A 21,662-nucleotide genomic window follows, 5' to 3' on the forward strand; every position below is an offset into this window, starting at 1 on the left:
TGTGTGTGTGTGTGTGTGTGTGTGTTGTATCAGATTGCAGGCCAGGTGTTTCAGCTGAGACAGAAGTGGCACAGCATGTTCCTGAGGAGGATCCGTGCTCCGTCTAAGCCCTGGACCCAACAGGACGAAGCCATCCTCCATTCCCTGGTCACTGTACGTCAAACTAGCAATAGAGCACATGCTCACAAGTATCTTCCATAAAACCCTAATGGTCTCAGATATTTCATAAAAGCAAAGTTTAAAGCCTCCGTCCGCAATGTGTGTTGGTTCAGAATGATAATACCTAAAACGTCATAATTCTACATATTGTGGTATGCTAATTGTTTTAGGAGACAGGCGCACACTAGCGCTATTTCCTAAAACAATTAGCATACCACAATATGTAGAATGTGCCTGACAAAATGTTTCAGTCTTGAGACTTTGTTCTTTCTTTATTCCTATATAGTTATTTATTACTATGATACTATGCATCACCAAACTATACACTAAGTCAACTTTGTTCTCCTAGTGTAGTCAACAGGAGGATACTTGGTATTAAAAAAATCGCTCTTTGTGTACTAAATATATACTTTTCAATAGAATCAAAACAGATCATCATCTGTTTTGATTCTATTGAAAAGTATATATTTAGTACACAAAGAGCGATTGCAACCAGACTGCAGCGCAAATTCATTACAAACTCATTACAACCAGACTGCAGCGCAAATCTCTAGTCACTAATTTCTCTAATCTGTTGAGCTACAGTATAGTGAAGTTTGAGCTGAGGCTGTGATTTGACCTTCATGCAGTACCTCTTATCAACCAGTAGGTGTCCGACCTGACCAGAACATGTAAATGTTTCAATAGACCCCTTAACAGACGAAGTCACATTGATAAGAACCAGTATGCGTGCAACCAGTATGCGCACAATGAAACCCATTCTATCAGGTCTTGCTAGGACGCGCCTCACTAGCAAACACACAAGAGGGGGTTGGGGTGCGCTGAAACCAGTGCACCCCGAAACAACAGGTTGGGAATTGATTGCGTGAAACAATCACCTGTGCGTCAGTCTCAATGTTAGTAAACAAATTCTATAGAAGAGCAGGGAGACCAACTACAACCACTGTACATGTACTAGTTATAATAGAACTAACATTGTATTTGTATATTGTATTAACAACATAATTACCGTACAGATTGGTTCAAATGTTTTTATTTACTTCAGCTTTAACCCTAATAAAAAAATAATTTTGACGAAGTATTGTAGATGGAATAACGATACTTTGAGTTATGCCCAACCAAACTTTTCAGGGTGTGTGTCCCTGCATTGTATAAAGCTTACAGTTTTGAAGTAGCTTGACTCAATATTTAAATATGTAAATATTGAGTCTGCCGTTTCCATTACACTAAAGAACCCCCTCGCAGTACCCCCCTCCCCTCCCCCCGGTGCGAACCGACACCCCCTTTCTTCAATACTCGGTAATGTAAATACTACGGCTAACGCTAATAATTTTTTTATAGAACTGGCGGGCGACGTTTAGATGCCACATAGGTCTTCATGGGGTCTTTACAACAATAGCGATGATTAACGCTATCGTTCAATTTGTAAAGTGATATAGGTGACTGTAGTTACAGCAGTGATTGAGACAACAGGATTAAAAACAAAGCCAGGGACCCTCCATTACATTTTGTTGAATTACTTCAAAAATATTATAGATATTATAATCTTATATAAGATTTGTTTTTTACAATGGCAGATCTACAAGCTAGATGGGCTTTGTTGAAATAGCCTATGGGTATAGCTTTAAAGTGCTCATTTGGCCTATAGTCTCTTTTGTTGGGCTTGTTTTCATAGACTTGGTTGCTTATTTCTCTCACCATGTGGCAACACTGTTGTGCGGTCACCAATGCAGGTCCTGGGAACAGAGGAGCAGGCTGCAGGCATGCAGCAGCCCACGGGCATCGGCCAGCGGCCTCGACCCGTCAGCAACTGTGAGACGGAGTCCTGGAAGAACGTCAGCAGCAGGTCATCGCCCCCTATCCCACACAGAGACGCCACCGAAGACCCCAGAAGAGATGTGTCCAGCCCCACAAACAGGTAATGTAATGGATAGTAATCTCATTCTCTGTCTCACCTGACGACCAAACTTAGCAGCTTTCTGTCACGAATAGGTATTGGCAGGACCCAAATGCAGAACACGAGGCAGTATTGACACTCAGAACATTTATTCTCGATCACAAGATATAGGCTGGCAACAAACTAAGACATACAAGGGCATGACATTCCATGACAACATCTATAATCGAACAAGGGGACACTGAACACAGGGAGGCTTAAATACACAAAGACTAACTAGACACAGGTGAAACAAACAATACAATCAACACATGAATGGCTGAGACTGAACAGGACACAGGTGGACTACAAATGCAATTAAATACAGGCGAGTGGAGGGGTCGGACGGAGGGAAAACTGGGGCAATGCACAAAACACTGGATTGGCAAGGCAAGGAACTAGACTGGGCTGGACGGAAACACACTGGACTGGGCTTAGTCCAGGGCAACACAGAAACGGGCAGAGAAACGAGAAAACACTGACAGACAGAGAGACAGTGGAACGCACATACAACCAGACATCACATAGAAAGGCAGGAGGACAGACACGCAGACAAGCACACAGACAAACAGACAGGCACAAACTGAGACAAACCCAAAGACAAACATACTAACTGACAGACAGTCAGACAAGCAGACAAACAGGCAGTCTGACATAACAGGTGGCTAAACAGTATAGAAGGGACATTAGAGGACTGGGGAGTAGACAGACGCACGAACAGATTAGCAGACAGACATGCAGACATACAAACTGGAAGACAGGCGGACAGACAGACAGGTAGAGTGGCCAAAGGACTGGTGCTGGGCAGCGGAGTGCTGGGCAGAGGGGTGCTGGGCGGTGGCGTGCTGGGCGGCGGCGTGCTGGGCAGAGGAGTGCTGGGCAGAGGAGTGCTGGGCGGCGGCGTGCTGGCCAGGGTGGTGCGGTGCAGAGGGATGCTGGGCAGTGGAGCGCTGGGCAGAGGAGCGCTGGGTAGCGGCGTGCTGGGCAGCGGCTGAGCTCCGGCACTGCTGGGCAGCGGCTGCGAGTCTCTGGCGCTGCTGGGCGGTGGCGGCATGTCGTCATCGCTTGACAGGGACGACTCAGTAGCGCTGGATGGGGACGACTCAGCATCGCTGGACGGGGGCGACTCAGTATCGCTGGGTGGGGGCGACTCAGTATCGCTGGGTGGTGAGGTGCGTCGGTGGCGATGTGAGCGGCGGCGACCAGACCTCTTACGAGGCCTCGACTGGGCAGTAGTAAAAGTGGCAACACGACCCAAGGCCGTGTTCCTGGTGCCAGCCCGACGAGGACCCCCCAGAGCCAGGCTGGTGCCGACGTACGGACCTTGATCTGGACCTGGCTCGGTGTAGCTAGGTACAGGCTGCAGGCTCATGATCCCGATTCTCACAGGACGAGCAGGCTGGGAAGCAGGGGAGACAGAGCTGGGCTGGAGATAGGCCCCTAGCCTCTCCTGGACAATTTGCAGATGAGGGACAAAATGGCTGACCCAAGGTCTCTCCTTTAACCACAACTGCTGGGTTTTAACACACTCATGAAGCTCAGCCCGCTGACTGGAAGGCGCGGCGATGAGGCAAGACACAGCATGGTCAAACTTCTCTACCTTTTCTCTGAAAAGTCTTTGTTCCGCTGGATCCATCGTGGTTCGATTATACTGTCACGAATAGGTATTGGCAGGACCCAAATGCAGAACACGAGGCAGTATTGACACTCAGAACATTTATTCTCGATCACAAGATATAGGCTGGCAACAAACTAAGACATACAAGGGCATGACATTCCATGACAACATCTATAATCGAACAAGGGGACACTGAACACAGGGAGGCTTAAATACACAAAGACTAACTAGAAACAGGTGAAACAAACAATACAATCAACACATGAATGGCTGAGACTGAACAGGACACAGGTGGACTACAAATGCAATTAAATACAGGCGAGACAAAACAGGAAGAAGCAACAAAGCAAAACAGGAAACACTAGGACAACACTACAAAGTAACAGTACAAGGAGAACAGGGAACAATACAACTGAAAAACACAATGAGACAGATCCTGACACTTTCGGTGAGGGCTTTTTGTGTGGCCCTCCTTTCCTAGAACAAAAAATAAACGACAATAAACAGAATAAACGGGGGGCACGGTTGCGCAGTCGGTAGTGCTGTCGCCTCACAGCTAGAAGGTCCTGGGTTTGATTCCCGGCGGGGACGCTGTGGGCGCTGGGGGTGTGTTCTCTCCTCCGCGTCATCAGTGCCCATACCCTAGGTGGGGTTAGTTATTTTTCTATGAGCTTGTATATATGCAATTTTTAAATAGCCAAAGTATAAAGCAATGGTTTAAGTGGTTACACAGATGCGTTCCTGGTTTTAATGGGTTAAAGCAGAAATGCCTTGGGGAAACACTCCTTAAACATTTATGAATTAAAACTGTCCACTTCTCCAGGTCCTCCAGGCTCTCCCCAGCCTCAGGGTCATCACTGACCAAGCTGTCCCCAGCCTCAAAGACCAAGCTGTCCCCAGCCTCCAAGACCAAGCTGTCCCCAGCCTCCAAGCAGTCCAGCAGAGACAAGGCCTCGCCGCAGTCCAAACACGCCTCCGATCGCTCGCCTGCCTCTGGAAAGGTATCCAGTTCTGCTCTATAGACCATATTCACACGGCGGCCATATTGCCATTAAGTCAATGAAATGCCACCCCAGTTGCCACAGCAACGCAATGTTAAATTCCAAAATGGCCGCCGGGTGAATATGGACTATGGGCTCTATGCACAGCAGCCATATTATCACTTCCTTCACAGGTGTTACCAATGATACTAATGAAGGCTCTGTTCCATTTAGTCTAGCACAGTGGTTCCCACGACCCGCATAACTCTGAGAGTGTACAAATGGAACCAAATGGACCCTTACACACCCGTAAGGGGCCATTTGGAAGCCCATGAGGGTCCCTGGACCCCAACTGTAGACCCACTGGTGTAGCAGAGTGTTTCCAGTGAGCCAACATGCACAACATCAGCACCCTGACTCTGTTTGACCAGAATGGAACAGAGCCTTCATTAGTATCATTGGCAACACCTGTGCATTTCTTCATAATATGGCTGCTGTGAATAGAGCCTATTCACAGCACATTGTATTGTCAATAAGGATGGCCACCAAGATTAGGCTGTACCAGATCCATACATAGACAACAGAGTTGGCCAGGCTAATGACAAAATGATTACAAACACCATAATAAATGGACACAAATGCATCCCACATTATCAATTTAGAGACTAATAGATCCTAGAATACCCCCATGAACCCTATTATGTGGATGCAATTTGCACCATGGAAAGCATCCCTGTTCTGGCGGGGAACATTTGCCAAAAAATAGCAGATATACAAGCTCACTGTGAGCTGGTTGAGATAGAGCGCACCAAGTACAGAACCAAATGCAGTGCAAGGCAGTGGTGGAAAGTAACTAAGTACATCTACTTAAGTACTGTACTTAAGTACAATTTGTAGGTATTTCTACTTGAGTATTTCCAATACTTTTACTTCTACTCCACTACATCTCAGAGGCAAATATTGTACTTTTATTCCACTTCAATTATTTGAAAACTTTAGTAACTAGTTACTTTGTAGACTTTGATTATTATTACAAAACATACATTAACCACTGCAGCCCCATATACATTTCGGCCATTTGAAAATAGCAGATCTACAAGCTCACAATGTGTTGCGATGTGACGATCTGCTATTTTCAAAAGATATATGTATACATTTGAAAACTTGAAATGGGACATTCTGCATAATGAGTACTTTTACTTTTGATACTTTCATTACATTTTGATGCCAATACTTTTGTTCTTTTACTCAAGTGCATTTTGAATTCCGAACTTTTACTTGTAACAGAGTATTTCTATATTGCAGTATCGATACTTTTACTTAAGTAAAACACTTGAGTACTTTTCCCACCACTGGTGCAAGGTCAGTTTTACTAACTATAGAGGGTCCAAGTGGTTAATAAGACTGACTAAAACCGCATTAAAAAAAATTAACACCGCCTTGCATATGTGTGTCTTTGCCAGTCGGCGGCGCAGTACTTCGTCATGAAGAGCGGCAGCTTCCGTCACATAGAGACGTCTCAGCACAGAGGCGTCTGGTCCACCAGCAGCGGCAACCAGCTCAAACTCAACACGGCCTTTGTCCACAGCCACGCCGTCTACCTCGCCTTCACTGTGCAAGGCTCCGTATACTTCCAGGTGACATGCATTATAGAACCCTTCTTTGTTTGGGTTTCAAAAGGTCCCATATAGGCCATGGTATCATGACTATTTTCTTTCTGTATGTGTATATTGTTTTTTTGCACCCAGAGGTATTGAATGAGCACTTTGAGAATGTGAAATCTCTCACTGGTGCTGCTTTTTCCCCCCAGTTCAGGTGCACAAAAACAACATGTTTATTCATATACACATTTAACCCTTTAAGACCGGGAATGCATCAGTGTCATTTAGATTTCTTTGGCTATTCAAACATAGCAGATCTGCAAGCTCCCTGGGACAACATATTTTGAGATGGGGTTCCGCAGCCAAATACATATCATTTTGGGGTCCTTGACATGGAAGAGTTGAAGCACCACTGGTATAGCAACATACGTTTTTTTTTAAACTGTTAGGATTTAGAAGACATTTGTAGAATACGTTCGGGCCGCTACGCGGCCCGAACGTCTAGCGTGACGCGTCGTTCACTTTGCAGTGCCACCTTACAGGCACCTCACAGTGTGAGAGAGAGTTTTGTGCTAAATCCACGGCAGGCTTTGAAAGTACCCACTTCAGAAAGAGGTGACGTGCATCACCTCTCCAATGACCAAAACCCACTATGGAAGCCGTCGAACTGGTGCGATCTGACGGCATCCTAGAATTTATAGGTAGGATGTGATGTCATGCGTGATGTCATGCTGTCGTGAGATTACGTCACACTGGCGTGATGTCAGATTACGTCACACTGGCGACATACGTACATACTGACAACCGACATGGCGCAGGATTCAAATTGTATATATTATATATATATATATATAATAGATATATTCAAAGATTTGCACACTTTTTCTTTTTTTTTCTTCAAAAATAGCAGATCGACAAGCTGCTATTTTTGACTAGCCAAAGAAATCAAAAGTGACACAGATGCGTTCTCAGATTGAATGGATTAAAAAAAAAGAATCTTGATCAAAGTGCTGCTCAGAAAAAAAAATCAACAAAGCATTAGCAAATACAAAAAGTGCATGCACTGACACACTTGCCATACACATAAACACAATGTGTTGAAATGAAATCAAATAAAATCTGCTTAGTCTTAACTAAGGATTAAAAAAACTTTGATGGACTGTGACAATGTAATGGGAAGGGGCAGGCTGCTCCCAGCTGAAGGCTGCTCAGATGGTTATGACGAGCACTCAGGAGTAGAGATGTACCTATACCATTTTTTCCTTCCCGATCCCCGTAACTTACAGTACATAACGGTCAATACTGAGTGTGATACCAATGTGTGTGATACCGATACTCAGGAGGGAGTATTTGGGGGTTAGACCTAGAACACTAACGTTGAAAATTGTCACACCATCACTAACGTTGGGTATATTTTACACAATATAATGAAAATTTCACAGTTATCATGGGGTGGCCCTATAAAAAAGCAGTAAAATAGGTGAAAAATATGGGTATTGTTAACACATCGGGTGCCAATCACGGTCTGAACCGTGTGTTTACATAGTGGCGCTCTGGTGCCGTTCACGGTCTGGACCGTGAGTTCAGTCTTTTTGTTTTTTTCGTTTTTCTCCGCACGGGCGGGGCTAGAGCAGCCCTGGGAGTACCCATTGTGACCCTAAGAAGGATAGGCCAAATGGATCACCGGAAACAAAAACATGGCTTCCGTCCACTTCCTGTCTATTTCCTTCTTTAAAACTTCTATATCTCCGAATCCGCTTCCTGTGGTGAAAACCGGTCATGCGCGATCCCCCCCCGTTGTAACTCGCAAGTGAAATGTTATGGTTCCAGGCTGTAGCCACGGTCATCGCTCAACATGAATGGATGCTTTTTTTTACGTGGATTTGCTCGTCGCGGAGTCTACAGATTTAAACAGTAAGGCGCAGTCAATGGGGAGAATGCTGGCACCCAACGTAAGTTGTTATGAAAAAATGCTGGCACCCGATGTGTTAACAAAATATTCCTTAAAAAAAAAAATGGAGCTGGGAACTTTTCCTTTGGTCCACCCAATCCTGGGACATGTGAGCCGTGTCCATTGAAAGCACAGTCTAATTGCATCAGCTGACCATTGCGGGAGTATGGAATTTTTATCACCAACGTTGGGTGAAAATCACCTGAAGACCACCCTGTACAAAAAAAACAGGGATGGGGTCAGGGAGACAAACCTACCTTCTACAACGTGACGTCAGTGAGCATCCTGAAGGTACCCAAGGACCCGCCCACCTCAGACATCAGCAACATGATGAGAATCACATCATTACTATCCACCTGTTTAAGTCTAAACCAGTTGTGCTATAAACACGCCCCCTTCTGTGGCCAACGCGGAAGTGCCTTTTTCAAACAACCGCGGACTATTTTTTTTCGCCGATAAAGTATAGTTTTGGACCATGACGGAGGCGCACCAACTCAGCAGACCTTGAGGCCGAGGAGACGCGCCCGAGTGCCTCCAGGCGCGAGTGCCCGCGTCGACCGGCCGATGGTCTGTTAGTCAACTCAGCGCCGTTCGAGTTATGTACCGATAGGGACAGAATAGTAAATAATGTTTTGGTGAGAGCGTTTGCCCCAACTGTCACTCAAAGTGGCTACTGGCCAATCACAGCACGTCCTTGCACAAGCGTATTGGCCAATCATGCACAACTGGTTTAGACTATGGAGTCACGCGTTTCTTGGCTGTGTGTTTTCCACTTCCTGTCGGATTTCATTGGATATCATTAGTCATCTGACCGGTTTCATTGGATCAAAAGACAGGAAGTGGAACACAGTGAAAAGCCTAGGAAACAGGTGGATAGGCTCTATGCACAGCAGCCATATTATCACTTCCTTCCCTGGTGTTACCAATGATACTAATGAAGGCTCTGTTCCATTTAGTCTAGCACAGTGGTTTCCACGACCCCCATAACTCTACACTCTCAGAGTTACACACCTGTAAGGGGCCATTTGGAAGCCCACGAGGGTCCCTGGACCCCAACTGTAGACCCACTGGTGTAACAGAGTGTTACTTTCCAGTGAGCCAACATGCACAATATCGGCACCCTGACTCTGTTTGACCAGAATGGAACAGAGCCTTCATTAGTATCATTGGTAACACCTGTGAATGTCTTCATAATATGGCTGTTGTGAATAGAGCCTATAGTTCAGGTGAAATTCACCCAACGTTGGTGTTCTAGGGTTAGATGTGTTCCTCAGGGACACTTCTAAACATAGAACATGTAACCCTCTGATTAGCCGACGGCCTCTCTGCCCACTAAGCTGCGTCCGCTCCTTTTCAGTGTGGATGCCATTTGACCAGGAACCAACCAGGTTAATAAAATAGTGGTTATGCTTGTATATAGCATGTAGATCTGCTATTTTCAAACAGCCGACGTCTGAAAGGTTTAACCCTTTTAAGACCGGGAACGCATCTGTGTCATTTTTAGATTTCTTTGGGCTATTCAAAAATAGCAGATATACAAGCTCATAACGCGGCACCGAGTGCCGTGTTATGAGCTGGTAGATCTGCTATTTTGGAGGAAAATTTGGGAAAATGTGTGCTTTGAATATATATATTTTTAAAGCGAACATTTGTAACTCAAATCTTTACTTCTGGGGATTCTACAAATGTCTTATAAATCCTAACAGTTTTTTGAAAAAACGTATGTTGCTATAATATCACCCACTGCCAAGATGTTTCATTGAAAAAAAAAGTACTCAGGAGCCGAGATACAGAATTTTTAAGTTTTAAGTTAACAAGGAAGTGGATGGGAGTCTAGATCTTCGAAAAATCATATCTCCTTCGTCTTTGGGTCAAATTTAAAAAAACAAAATGTAAAATAAATATATATATATATATATATATATATATTTTTTTTTTTTTTCTTTTTTTTTTTTTTTTCAAAAGTCGTTCTAGGCAGGCATGGCTTATGGGACAGAAGTCGTTTTAGTCGTTCTAGGCAGGGAATGAGTTAAAGTGCTCGTGTCTTACTCGCTTCTTTTCAGGGCTTGTTTTCATAGACCTGGTTGCTTGGTTCTCTCGCATTAATCTGGCAACGCCGGTTTGTTTTTTCCGCCAGGGCTACGCTCGCATGACGTCGGGGGTCGGCGAGGAGCGCTGTGAGGACTGGGGCTCCGCCCCCTCGGGACCGGGAGGGGTGTTCGGCGTGGAGTGGATCCGTACGGAGAGCCTGCCCTTCCAGTTCGCCCAGCAGCTGCTCAACCCCTGGAACGACAACAGGAAGGTCCAGAACAGCCGCGACGGACAGGTTAGTGAGAGATGCACTTAAATCCATTAAAAATAAAATTTCTGCAAAAATACATAGTAAAAAAAAAAGTGCTGAAAACGGTCCGGACCGTTTTTGACCCAATTTTATTTTATACGTGGGGCCCGCGTGGGGCGCTCTAACGAAACTTTGGGATCATCCAAGGAGTCTCCGAGAAGGAGAGGCCGGGTGTGGATCCATGTCAAAAATCCTCCCGGTCGGCCGCTCCAATGTTATCTCCTTGACTAAAAGCTTAATATCTCCATTTCTTTTTAACGTGGTGGAAGTGAGACGTTTTCGATCGGCGATCACTCTGCAATGGAGGATCGCGTTAGAAATATTATTGTTCCAGGCGTTATTTGGGACCCTCCGCCGTCTCGAACGCACGCTTTGTTTACATGCACTTCCGCGTCGGGGCTTCTTCTACAGCACGAAACGTATCAACGTAAGTAGATGGAAGAAATGCAGGCACTGAACGTATACTATTTTAATAAACCTCTGGCACCCGATGTGTTAAGTAATAAGTTAACCAGGAAGTGGATATGTGTAAGTCTGGGCCTATGGGAAAAAAGTCATTTTTGGCAGTGAATGAGTTAATTATATATTTTTTACATTCATTGAATTTTTTGTAAATGTATAAAATTGTATACATAAAACTAAATTAAACTATAACTATACAAAAACCCAAATGGATGGCAGAGTCCACAGCACAACTACAGCAACGATAATGGTGAACTATAGAGACTTTTATAGTTATAGGGCTTGGTTGTGAACGGCCCTTACCTCTGGCATATTTAACCTTCAGTTCATGTTAACTCATGTGCCATGGTCCCTGCAAATGGAAATAAAACAACGGATTCACGTTAAACTAAACCAGTTATATTTATGTATTTGCTTTTTACCCCATTTTGTCCCCAATTCAGTCGTTATGCCAATTGATTCCTCCCCACACACATGTCTGTGTATAGCCACTGCTGTTGAATCAGCTACCAGTGAGGAGCCCCCACCCTCCCACCCCGGGCTTCCCTCCCCCGAACACGGGCCAATAGGCTCTATGCACAGCAGCCATATTGGAAAGAAATTGGGCCTCTTCTTACTTCCTTAACAGGTGTTACCAATAATACTAATTAAGGCTCTGTTCCATTCTGGTCTCAAAGTGTGGTCCAGGGACCCTCATGGGCTTCCAAATAGCCCCTTACGGGTGTGTAACTCTGAGAGTGTACAAATGGAACCAAATGGACCCGTAAGGGTCCATTTGGTTCCATTTGTACACTCTCAGAGTTATGGGAGTCCTTGAAATTAAAAAGTTTGAGAACCACTGTGCTACACTAAATGGAACAGAGCTGTCATTAGTATCATTGGTAACACCTGTGAAGGCCCAATTTCCTTCCAATATGGCTGCTGTACATATAGCCCATTGTGTTTGTGTATAGACGCTCGACAAAGCGGGGCGCATTCGAACCCCCCATACTCCGCGGCGGTGTTGGGCAGCTACTTTACCACTGCGCCACCCGAGCGGCATATCATGATTATTACGACTCATTATCCTTTTTGTCCGTCTCGTCTAGGAGTTGGAGCCTCAAGTCGGCTCTCAGCTGCTCCAGCTGTGGGAGACGGCGTACAGAGGCCAGCACGCCGACGGAGTGAACCCACAACCCACTGTGCCTGAAGACCTGTCCGCTCTGAAGATCCACTGATCCATCTACAACACAAACACACACAGACCACAACACATAAACACAAGGTCTGCCCTAGAGCAGTGGTTCTCAAACTTTTTCATGTCAAGGACCCCCAAAATGATATGTAATTATGCCGCGGACCCCATGTCAAAATATTTTGTTCCAGGTACCCCCCCCCCCAGAAGCAAAGATTTGAGTTCCAAATGTTCGGTTTAAAAAACATTTTCTCGATTTTTCAAAAATAGCAGATCTACAAGCTCATAGCGCGGCACTCGGTGCCGCGCTATGAGCTTGTATAACTGCTAATTTTTAAACTGGTTAAAATTATTGTGATGCTATATTAACACATTTTGCTGGGGACTCGCTGGAACCCCCCCAAGGACCCCTGGGGGTCCCCGGACCCCAATTTGAGAACCAACGCCCTAGAGGCTCTATGCACAGTAGCCATATTGGAAAGGAATTGTTCCTCTTCCTTCACAGGTGTTATCAATGAGGCCGATTAAGGCTGTGTTCCATTCAGGTCTAAAACGGAGCATGTTGGCTCATTGGGAACATTCTGGTCGATTTCAATTCAATTTTCATTTTTTTTCCTCAAATTTGGGGTTCCTCATGGTTCCTTGAGGGGGGGTTCCAAATGGCCCCTTAACTGGTGTGCGTACAAATGCAACGGGTCCATTTGGTTCCATTTGTACACTCTCAGAGTTATGGGGAGGGTCCTTGAAATTACAAATCATTTTGAGAACCGCTGTGCTACACTAAATGGAACAGAGCCTTCATTGGAATCATTGGTAACACCTGTGAAGGAAGACACCTGTGAATCTTTCCAATATGACTGCTGTGCATAGAGCCTATTTGACTCAAACAACAATACAGACAACACAAGTGCATGAAAATGCTCCAATACACAACCACGTCCATATCCACTGACTATAACCACACAACGAAACGCACTGACTCCCAACAACGTACAGATTCTGCAGTCAGACGTCACACTACGCAATGCATGACGACGACTTCCATTTTGTTTGCTATCGGGTGGAAACCGTGTATGTACAGAATTGTTACTTTTCCGGAAATTTAAAACATAATTGGTTCAATATTTATAAAACCCACAGCCACACTTAACTACAAATTAACAAACTTTAAAAAAAATAAACAAACATAGCCGATCTGCAAGCTCAATGCTTGTAGATTTTCATTTACAAAAGTAGGTGAAAATAGCCGATCTACAAGCACACAACGCCTTGCATGGCGAGGCGTTGTGTGCTTGTAGATCGGTTATTTTCACTATTTTAAATGTTTTTTTTATTTTTTATATATTAACCCATTCAGTCAGGGAACACATCTGTGTCACTTTAGATTTTAGCTATAACCATTAGTTTATACTTTGGCTATTCAAGGATTTGCGGCACAGAGTTTGGCACTCTGTGCCGCGCTATGAGCTTGTATATCTGCTATTTTTGAATCGCCAAAAGTATAAAATAATGGTTATAGCAAAACAATCTAAAATGACAGAGTATGCGTTCCCGGTCTTAATGGGTTTAGAAAGAAACGGTTTTGGACATGCGTTGTTTCCGCTCAAAGTTATCCACTCCAACCACACACCAGAACACAGCCCTCGATCCAGACTGTTAATTACTCTCTAATTACCCTCCTAATTTGCTTGCTCCGTAATGAAGAAGCAGAAAGTCTTGGTGACCATTTGCGTTTCTACGTTGTCCGATAACAACAGTGGATTTGACTTCGGACCCACCCATCAGAAAGTATTTTATGCCAGGGACCTCCCATGCAAGATTTGTGTTCTTTAAATGTGTCAAACACATTCAAAACGTTTCCGAATTAGTTTTTTCTTTAGTTTTTTTGTAGCAGATATACAACCTCACAATTATTGTTTTTCAAGTAGACGCTGTTTTCAAATAGCCAATTTATCTGGGTTTAAAATGGTTAAACTTTACTTTAGTTTTGCTGGGCGCCACCTTCAAGGACCCCTGGGGGTCCCTGGACCGCACTTTGAGAAGCACCGAGACCCAGTGTTAACATTCTCTTCAGATAGAATCGAGCGCATCCCAAGTTCCATGGGGTTCATATTAACAGGTTCATTATTTTTGTATTTTTCTGTCATTTTGCTGCTGTTTTGGTGATGTTTTTTTTTAAATTATAATACATATATTTTAACTTACAATATTTAGACCAATGTGACAATTCTCTCATTGTTTTGTGAATTTGTTGTGTAATTTTGCTGCTGTTCTGCTGCTGTTATTTGAATAATAAAGTTATTTTAACGTTGAGCACTTCATCCATGTTGAACCCAACTTCATACAATTGGTCCTCACTAATAGTCATTTAAAAAGATGGCGCCATGTCTGTCTACTCTCTATCGAGGAGGGCTGTGGACAGTTCAGAAACCTGCCTACCAGTGACATCATCGGTAGGCAGGTTTGGTCATTTCAAACAAGATTTCAAACTCTTCTTATTGTTTTTATTAATGCAATAGCAATGGCTTCTATTTCAGCTTGTTAACTTTACAGGAGGAGAAAGGTTGTAGTTTCTATTGGCTTGGAATCCCCATCAATGATGTGTATAGGAAGGTTTCGGAAATGTCCATAGCCCACCAATCTTCCACCGTCTTCCTGCACTATGCTTCCACCATCTTCCAGCTCATAACTACATGAGCCGCGCTATGAGCTTGTAGATCTGCTATTTTTTGGAAAAGGATCGTGAAAATGCTTTCCCGGTCTTAATAGGTTAAAGGCGACAGAGGACATCGTGAAGTGAGGCCTGGGGGCTTTGACCAAGCGTACGTATTTGATGAGTTGGGGACGAGGACATTCCGTTCTGTTTCTCAATTATTACTTTTGTGCTCTTTACAGCTTTTTCTTCCGATTTTAGTCATGACAATTGATTACTCCCCACTTACATGTGTGTGTTGTCACTATTGTTTATTTTACCGACTCACCTGCCATTGACGAGACCCAACCGGGAGGACGTAAAGCCTTCGTCTACTCCTCCCGCCCAACACTCCCCGCTGACAGTTGCCGCCTCCCACCCAGCCTGTGCAGTGACAAATATCAATCAAACATTTGATTACTTTTTCCACCACTGGTAAATAATCACATAAAAAGAGTGTGAGAACAATGTAGAACCTAAAAAAAAAAAAAAAACACCAGATAAACGATGCAACTGTTCAGATCAACATGACTGCCTCTAGTACTGTAACTGGTGAGGTTTAGCCATGGCTGCTTAGTGAAGGAGGAAGTGAAATTAATGTTTTTATTCTCGTTTTTTTAATATGTTTGAAGACATTTCATGGTGACGTCAGCAGTGAGATGTAATGAGGCTTGGATTGGATGAAAGTCAGTTGACTTGAATGACCATGACTGAACAGCATTTTACCAGCGACGCTGAACACACACACACACACACACACACACGCATGCACGCACACACACACACACACACACACACACACACACACACACACACACACACACTGAAGGCTCCATTCCATACAAAATAACACATTCTAAGTAACAGATTTTTCTTCTTCACAGACTTTTTTCTATGAAGTCACGAGAACACCATGCTAAAAGTCCTAAGAAATCCTAGCCGTGGAATTATGTTTAATTGGCATCAATCCGAGATTTCCACCAATTATTGTCAAAAAGACATACATAGAGATGCACATGCCAAAAAAAACATTCCTTGCAGTGTATATGCAGAGAATGTAGTCGCCACCCCATACAGTGAAATCAGAGCTTTTTCACCAAAGAATAACACAAATGTCCTCGAATAAGCTAAGGTGTCACAGGAAATGGTGGGAAAGGGCATCATCATTGCAGCCAAGGGTGGAAAAAGTACTCACATTCTTTACTTAAGTGAAGGTATCAATACTGCAATATAGAAGTCTGTTGACATGAAAAAAGTTTGAGATCCACTGCATTATACAGTTATGTATTATGATGTAATGCATGTATTATATAGTTATGTGTGCAGTATAGTTATTAAAGTAAATAATTCATTAGTTTAATTCATTATTACTTTAATAACTATACCTTCAACAGTCTAGAACTGCCATCTTCCTGGACACCGGTGATGCAACGTCGTATCTTTAATCTGATTGGCTGATTCTTACAAACTACAGAACAGACCCTCCTTCCTTCTCTCTCACACTCCAGAGCTTCTTCAGTTTGAGTTCTGTTAATTTTTAAATCTGTGATGATGAAGATTACAGCCACCCTCCTCATCCTCTCCTCTGTGCTTTGTGTCAAAGCAAGCCCAGGCAGTAAGTACTTTTGTCGTTAAAGAACATTTTTGTCGTTTATATAAAATATACATTTACACATCTACATTTATCATGTCCTCACTGTTTCATGTCGTTACTGTTTTGCCTTTTTTTTTGCTATTATTTAAATGTTTTATGCTTTTGCTTTTCTTTTTTTTGCTTTATGGTTAAATTATTTGTACGTTTTCTGTAAAGCACAAGTGCTTTGCTCTGTAAACTTACATGTACATGCATGTACATAGCACTTTTCATGTACTTACATGAAAAGTGCTATACAAATACATTTTATTATTATTATTATTATTATTATATAAAATATTAATATATACTATATCTACAGTAATTCTATATTACAATAGGCTCTATGCACAGCAGCCATATTATCACTTCCTTCACAGGTGTTACCAATGATACTAATGAAGGCTCTGTTCCATTTAGTGTAGCACAGTGGTTCTCAGATTTTTCAATTTCCACAACCCCATAACTCTGAGAGTGTACAAATGGAACCAAATGGATCCTTACGGGTCCATTTGGTTCCATTTGTACACTCTCAGAGTTACACACCTGTAAGGGGCCATTTGGAAACTCCTTAAGGAATGAGGGTCCCTGGACCCACATTTTAGACCCACTGGTGTAGCAGAGTGTTTCCAGTGAGCCAACATGCACATAGTCTGGGAGGCATTGCCTCGGAGTTTGGACAGCGGGGGCGCGGCCACTGCGTTGTGATTCAAATCAACAGCCAATGAAGAAAAGGGGGCGGGATCCACATGCAGTGGGTGTTGCATCTAAATAGGATCGACGGGAAGCAATTTCCCCTTGAGAAATTTCGGCCGCCATTGTTGTGTACTGCTGTTTGCCTCTCGTCGGACTTTTTAGACGAGTTGCACAGCTCTCAGACCGGTAAGAGGCGTGTCCGCTCAGATTCAGAGCGTAAATAACATCCCGCCCACAAATCCCAGGGCTCTGGCCCAGAAGTTCCTCGCCGAGCCGGCGAAAACTTCTGGGAACTCAGATTAACATGCACATTACATTGCACAATATTAGCACCCTGACTCTGTTTGACCAGAATGGAACAGAGCCTTCATTAGTATCATTGGTAACACCTGTGAATGTCTTCACAATATGGCTGCTGTGCATAGAGCCTATTGCCTAAAGGGTGGATGGTGGACGTCACAAACGTAACATCCGGACTTGCGAGGCGCACCATTGCCCCGATCCATCAGGACCAAACTTGCCCTAAACACTGTTCAGGGTTCACGATGATAGTCACACCAAAAGACCTAAATTGCACAGATACAGTAAGGGTCACAACAGCAGTGTAACAGCATTGTTCAACACTCCAATGAATGGCCATAACTCGGTGGCCATAGACCATATTCACACGGCGGCCATATTGGAATTTAACATTGAAAGTGCCGCCACCCGGGGTGGCTACTTTCATTGACTTCATAGAAACATGGCCGCCATGTGAATATGGTCTATTGCTCTAATCAGTGCAATACTGTAGAACACGGGTCTTCAACAGGGGTCTGGGACCCCTAGGGGGTCCTCAGAGTTACTACAGGGGGGCTGCCAAATCTTTGTGTGATAGTAACTTTCTTTTTTTGTACGCCAACCACTTGAACCCTAGCCTCCCTTTTACGAGGGGAACATTAGCTGAAAATAACAGATCTACAGCTCACAACGCCTTGCGCTGCGAGGCGTTGTGAACTTGTAGATCGGCTATTTTCGGCAAAGAGGTCTTTGGTGTAGACCTGTGACCCCTGCTTTAGGACCAAATTTCATGTTCCGAAATATGTGTTGTTTAATTGAACGCATCTGTGTCACTTTAGATTTCTTTGGCTATTCAAAAATAGCAGATCTACAAGCTCATAGCGCGGCACCGAGTGCCGCGCTATGAGCTTGTAGATCTGCTATTTTTGAAAAATCATGAACATGTGTGCAAATCTTTGAAAATATTTTCTTTTAAAGCGAACATATTTAACTCAAATCTTTGTTTCTTGGGGTCCCTGGGACAAAATATTTTGAGATGGTATATGTATTTGGTCCGCGGCCAAATACATATAATTTTGGAGGCCCTTGACATGAAAAATATTGAGCACCACTGATTTAGGAGACATGTAGAATCGGCTTCAGGTCTTAAAGGGCTAATTCCATGTATTTTTCTCTACAGTCTTCCACAAGGACTCTAATGTGTATGGCTGTACAGACCCAGATACAAACACGGATAAGGAGGACATGTTTGCCCTGGATGGTGAAGTGAAGTGGTACGCAGACTTCAGCAAAGGGAAGGGGGAGATGCCTCAGCCTACGTTCATAGAGCAAATGACCTACCCGGATACCTACCAACACGCTTTGACTCGACAGGACATCTGCAAAAACAACCTCAAGCTCACTCGCGCTGGCATGAAGAACCCGCCGCTGGAACAAGGTACGAGAAATTAATAGATTTCCCTATTTGGTTCAAGTGTTCAAAATGACGTCAAGTATTTTGAACACGTCAAGTATCCAGTTATTTTCAATCTGTCCTAATGGAATCAAATATTCTCTCAAGTTTTCCTCGTGACATAATTGTATCTTTATATATTTACTTAATATGACTTAAAAGTAAGGTTCTAAAAATTGACAATGTCATTCAGGGGTGCCGTGGATGAAAACGTTATTTACAAAAAGGTTTGAGAACCAGTGATGTATATAATGTCTGTGTGTCTTTGTGCGTTTTATTTTGTCTTCAGATAAACCTCACTCCATGATCTTCACCAAACACGAGGTTGAACTGGGAGTGGACAACGTTCTCGTCTGTCGTGTGACTGGCTTCTATCCTGCACCAGTTCACATCACATGGACCAGGAACAACCTCAACCTGACCGGTGACATCACTTCCAGCGTCCCGTACATCAAAGAAGACAGAACCTTCTACCAGTTCTCCAGTCTGAAGTTCACACCAGAGCAGGGAGACATCTACAGCTGTACAGTCAACCACCAATCACTGACTGAACCTCTGACCAGAGTGTGGGGTAAGAACATAAACACTGTCCATAAATAAACACTGTCCATTAATACTGTCATGGGGATGAATAAAGAAGGCGCTGGAACAACTCGGATGATTCATTTGGAGCCTTTTTATTTTAATAGCAGGGTGCAAAGCACAGAAAAAAACGACAAGGTTTCAATGTCAGATCAGATTACATCTTCGTCCGGACCAGACGAAGATGTTGCTCCAATGCCTTCTTTATATTAATGCATTTTAATAATACATTGTATTTGTAACACACTTTATATTTGACACGAATCTCAAAGTGCTACATTGCAAGAAAAAAATATTTAAAAATAATAATAAAAAATAAAAACAACTGTGTGTCAACTATACACAGCTAAGTTGCTAAATAAAAAAAATAAAAAAATGACAAAGTAAAAGTTCAAATAACACTCAAGGTATCAATAAGTACATCTAGGCAAATGCCTTATTAAAAAGAAAGTTTTTAGTCCCCTTATAACCCATTTAAACCTTAGGCCGATTCTTAGTTCTGAAGTTTTCTGAAAAACTTCAGATTTTAATTCAAAATTTTCATTTCAAATTAAATTTAAAAGGAGTTTCCCGGATTGAAAGGTATAACGAACGAATAGGAGTTCCAGGTCTAAATGGATTAAAAGCGTCAATGGACTGTGGTGCTCTCAGATGGTCAGGGACGGCATTCCACAGCCCAGGAGCAGCTGAGCAGAAATTTCCAGAGTTCCTTTAGATCAGTGGTACTCAAACTTTTTCATGTCAAGGCAAAATGACACTTATTAGCCCGCGGACCCCCATTTCAAAAGATATGCCAGGGACCCCCATAAGAGAAGATTTTTTACGGCTCTAGCAGTGATTCTCAACCATTTTAATTTCAAGGACCCCCAGTTTGACATGCATTAGGGCTACAGACCCCCATTTAATGGCATTTCTGTCACTTGGACCGCAATTCATATTGTAAAATCTATGTCAATTTAACTCTGAGAGTGTACAAATGGAACCATTCATTTGTACACTCTCAGAGTTACAGACCCATAAGGGTCCATTTGGTGCGTAATCTATCATTTAGCTGGGGACCCCCTGGAACTCCCTCAAGGACCCCTTTATTCAGTTCTATGTGTCCGCTCCTGAGACTTGAGGCGCGGTGGAATATCCCTATAATAGTGTGATCATGGGGGTATTCCATGAACTGTGTGTGTGTGTGTGTGTGTGTGTATGTGTGTGTGTGTGTGTGTGTGTGTGTGTGTGTGTGTGTGTGTGTGTGTGTGTGTGTGTGTGTGTGTGTGTGTGTGTGTGTGTGTGCGCGTGCGTGTGCGTGTGTGTGTGTTCCTCTCCAGATGTGGATCAGTTCCAAGACCAGTCCAGTGTGGGTCCAGATGTGTTCTGTGGTGTGGGGCTGACCCTGGGTATGCTGGGCGTTGCCATGGGAACCTTCTTCCTCATCAAAGGGAATCAATGCAACTAAAACATGTTACGAAATATGAATTTAACAAATGATTCAAACAGAGTTATTTTTTGAAAGACAATTATAATTTAAAGGAGCACGTCACCCATTTTCAACCTATCTTCATATAATTAGTCCTCACTAATGCTCATTATAAGATGTTACCAATTTCTTTCTACTCGGTCTGTGTCTCAGAGGAGGGCTGTGGACAGTTCAGAATCCCGCCTACCAGTGACATCACCGATGGGGAATCCAAGCTAATATAAACGGCAAGCTTTCTATTCCTGGAAAGTTAGCATGCTATAATGGAAGTCATTGTTCTGGCGACGTGCTGTGAAATTGAACTCACCAAACCTACCTAACTGGTAGGAGGGTTTCTGAACTGTCCGCAGCCCTCCTCTGAGTGAGTAGACAAAAATGGTACCATATTATCATGAGCGTGAGAAAGGACTTAATATATGAAGATAGGTTGAAAATGGGTGAAGTAGTTCTTTAGTCATTGTATCTTATGTCTTTAATTAACATCATCTTCAGTGTTTCTCTTTATCCGACAGAAACTGTGCAATTAATTATCACATTATCATAAATTAACAGGTCTGTATATGCTATTGTTGTTTTGTTTTCTTCATCGACGTTAAGGTAGGGTAAGTGATTTACTTTGGTTAAAATAAGTGTTAAA

At 43.3% G+C, this 21,662-nt stretch overlaps 2 protein-coding genes across 4 annotated transcripts in view; both read left to right on the forward strand.

Moving 5' to 3' along the window:
* Nucleotides 1-13,646, forward strand: part of ythdc2 (YTH domain containing 2) — a 62,858-nt gene extending 49,212 nt beyond the window's left edge. For 2 of the 3 annotated variants that reach the window (XM_084058176.1, XM_084058175.1), the window contains exons 27-32: nucleotides 34-153; nucleotides 1,893-2,077; nucleotides 4,537-4,714; nucleotides 6,157-6,330; nucleotides 10,383-10,571; nucleotides 12,137-13,646. In XM_084058176.1, coding sequence (XP_083914302.1) covers nucleotides 34-153; nucleotides 1,893-2,077; nucleotides 4,537-4,714; nucleotides 6,157-6,330; nucleotides 10,383-10,571; nucleotides 12,137-12,265 — 975 coding nt within the window. In that variant the 3' untranslated portion in view covers nucleotides 12,266-13,646. The remainder of the gene's footprint in view (nucleotides 1-33; nucleotides 154-1,892; nucleotides 2,078-4,536; nucleotides 4,715-6,156; nucleotides 6,331-10,382; nucleotides 10,572-12,136) is intronic. The other variant, XR_014600830.1, reaches the window with a different exon arrangement.
* Nucleotides 13,647-16,465: 2,819 nt separating this feature from the next.
* On the forward strand, nucleotides 16,466-21,004 carry LOC311045996 (H-2 class II histocompatibility antigen, A-U alpha chain-like; the record flags this gene model as incomplete). Its single annotated transcript, XM_084058066.1, has 4 exons — nucleotides 16,466-16,529; nucleotides 18,703-18,960; nucleotides 19,265-19,546; nucleotides 20,877-21,004. The coding sequence occupies 4 exons, from the start codon at nucleotides 16,466-16,468 to the stop codon at nucleotides 21,002-21,004; spliced, it is 732 nt and encodes a 243-aa protein (XP_083914192.1).
* Between the last annotated feature and the right edge of the window lie 658 nt (nucleotides 21,005-21,662).

This window comes from Gymnoscopelus microlampas (assembly GCF_963454915.1).
Source record: "Gymnoscopelus microlampas genome assembly, chromosome: 5".
Lineage (NCBI taxonomy): Eukaryota > Metazoa > Chordata > Actinopteri > Myctophiformes > Myctophidae > Gymnoscopelus > Gymnoscopelus microlampas.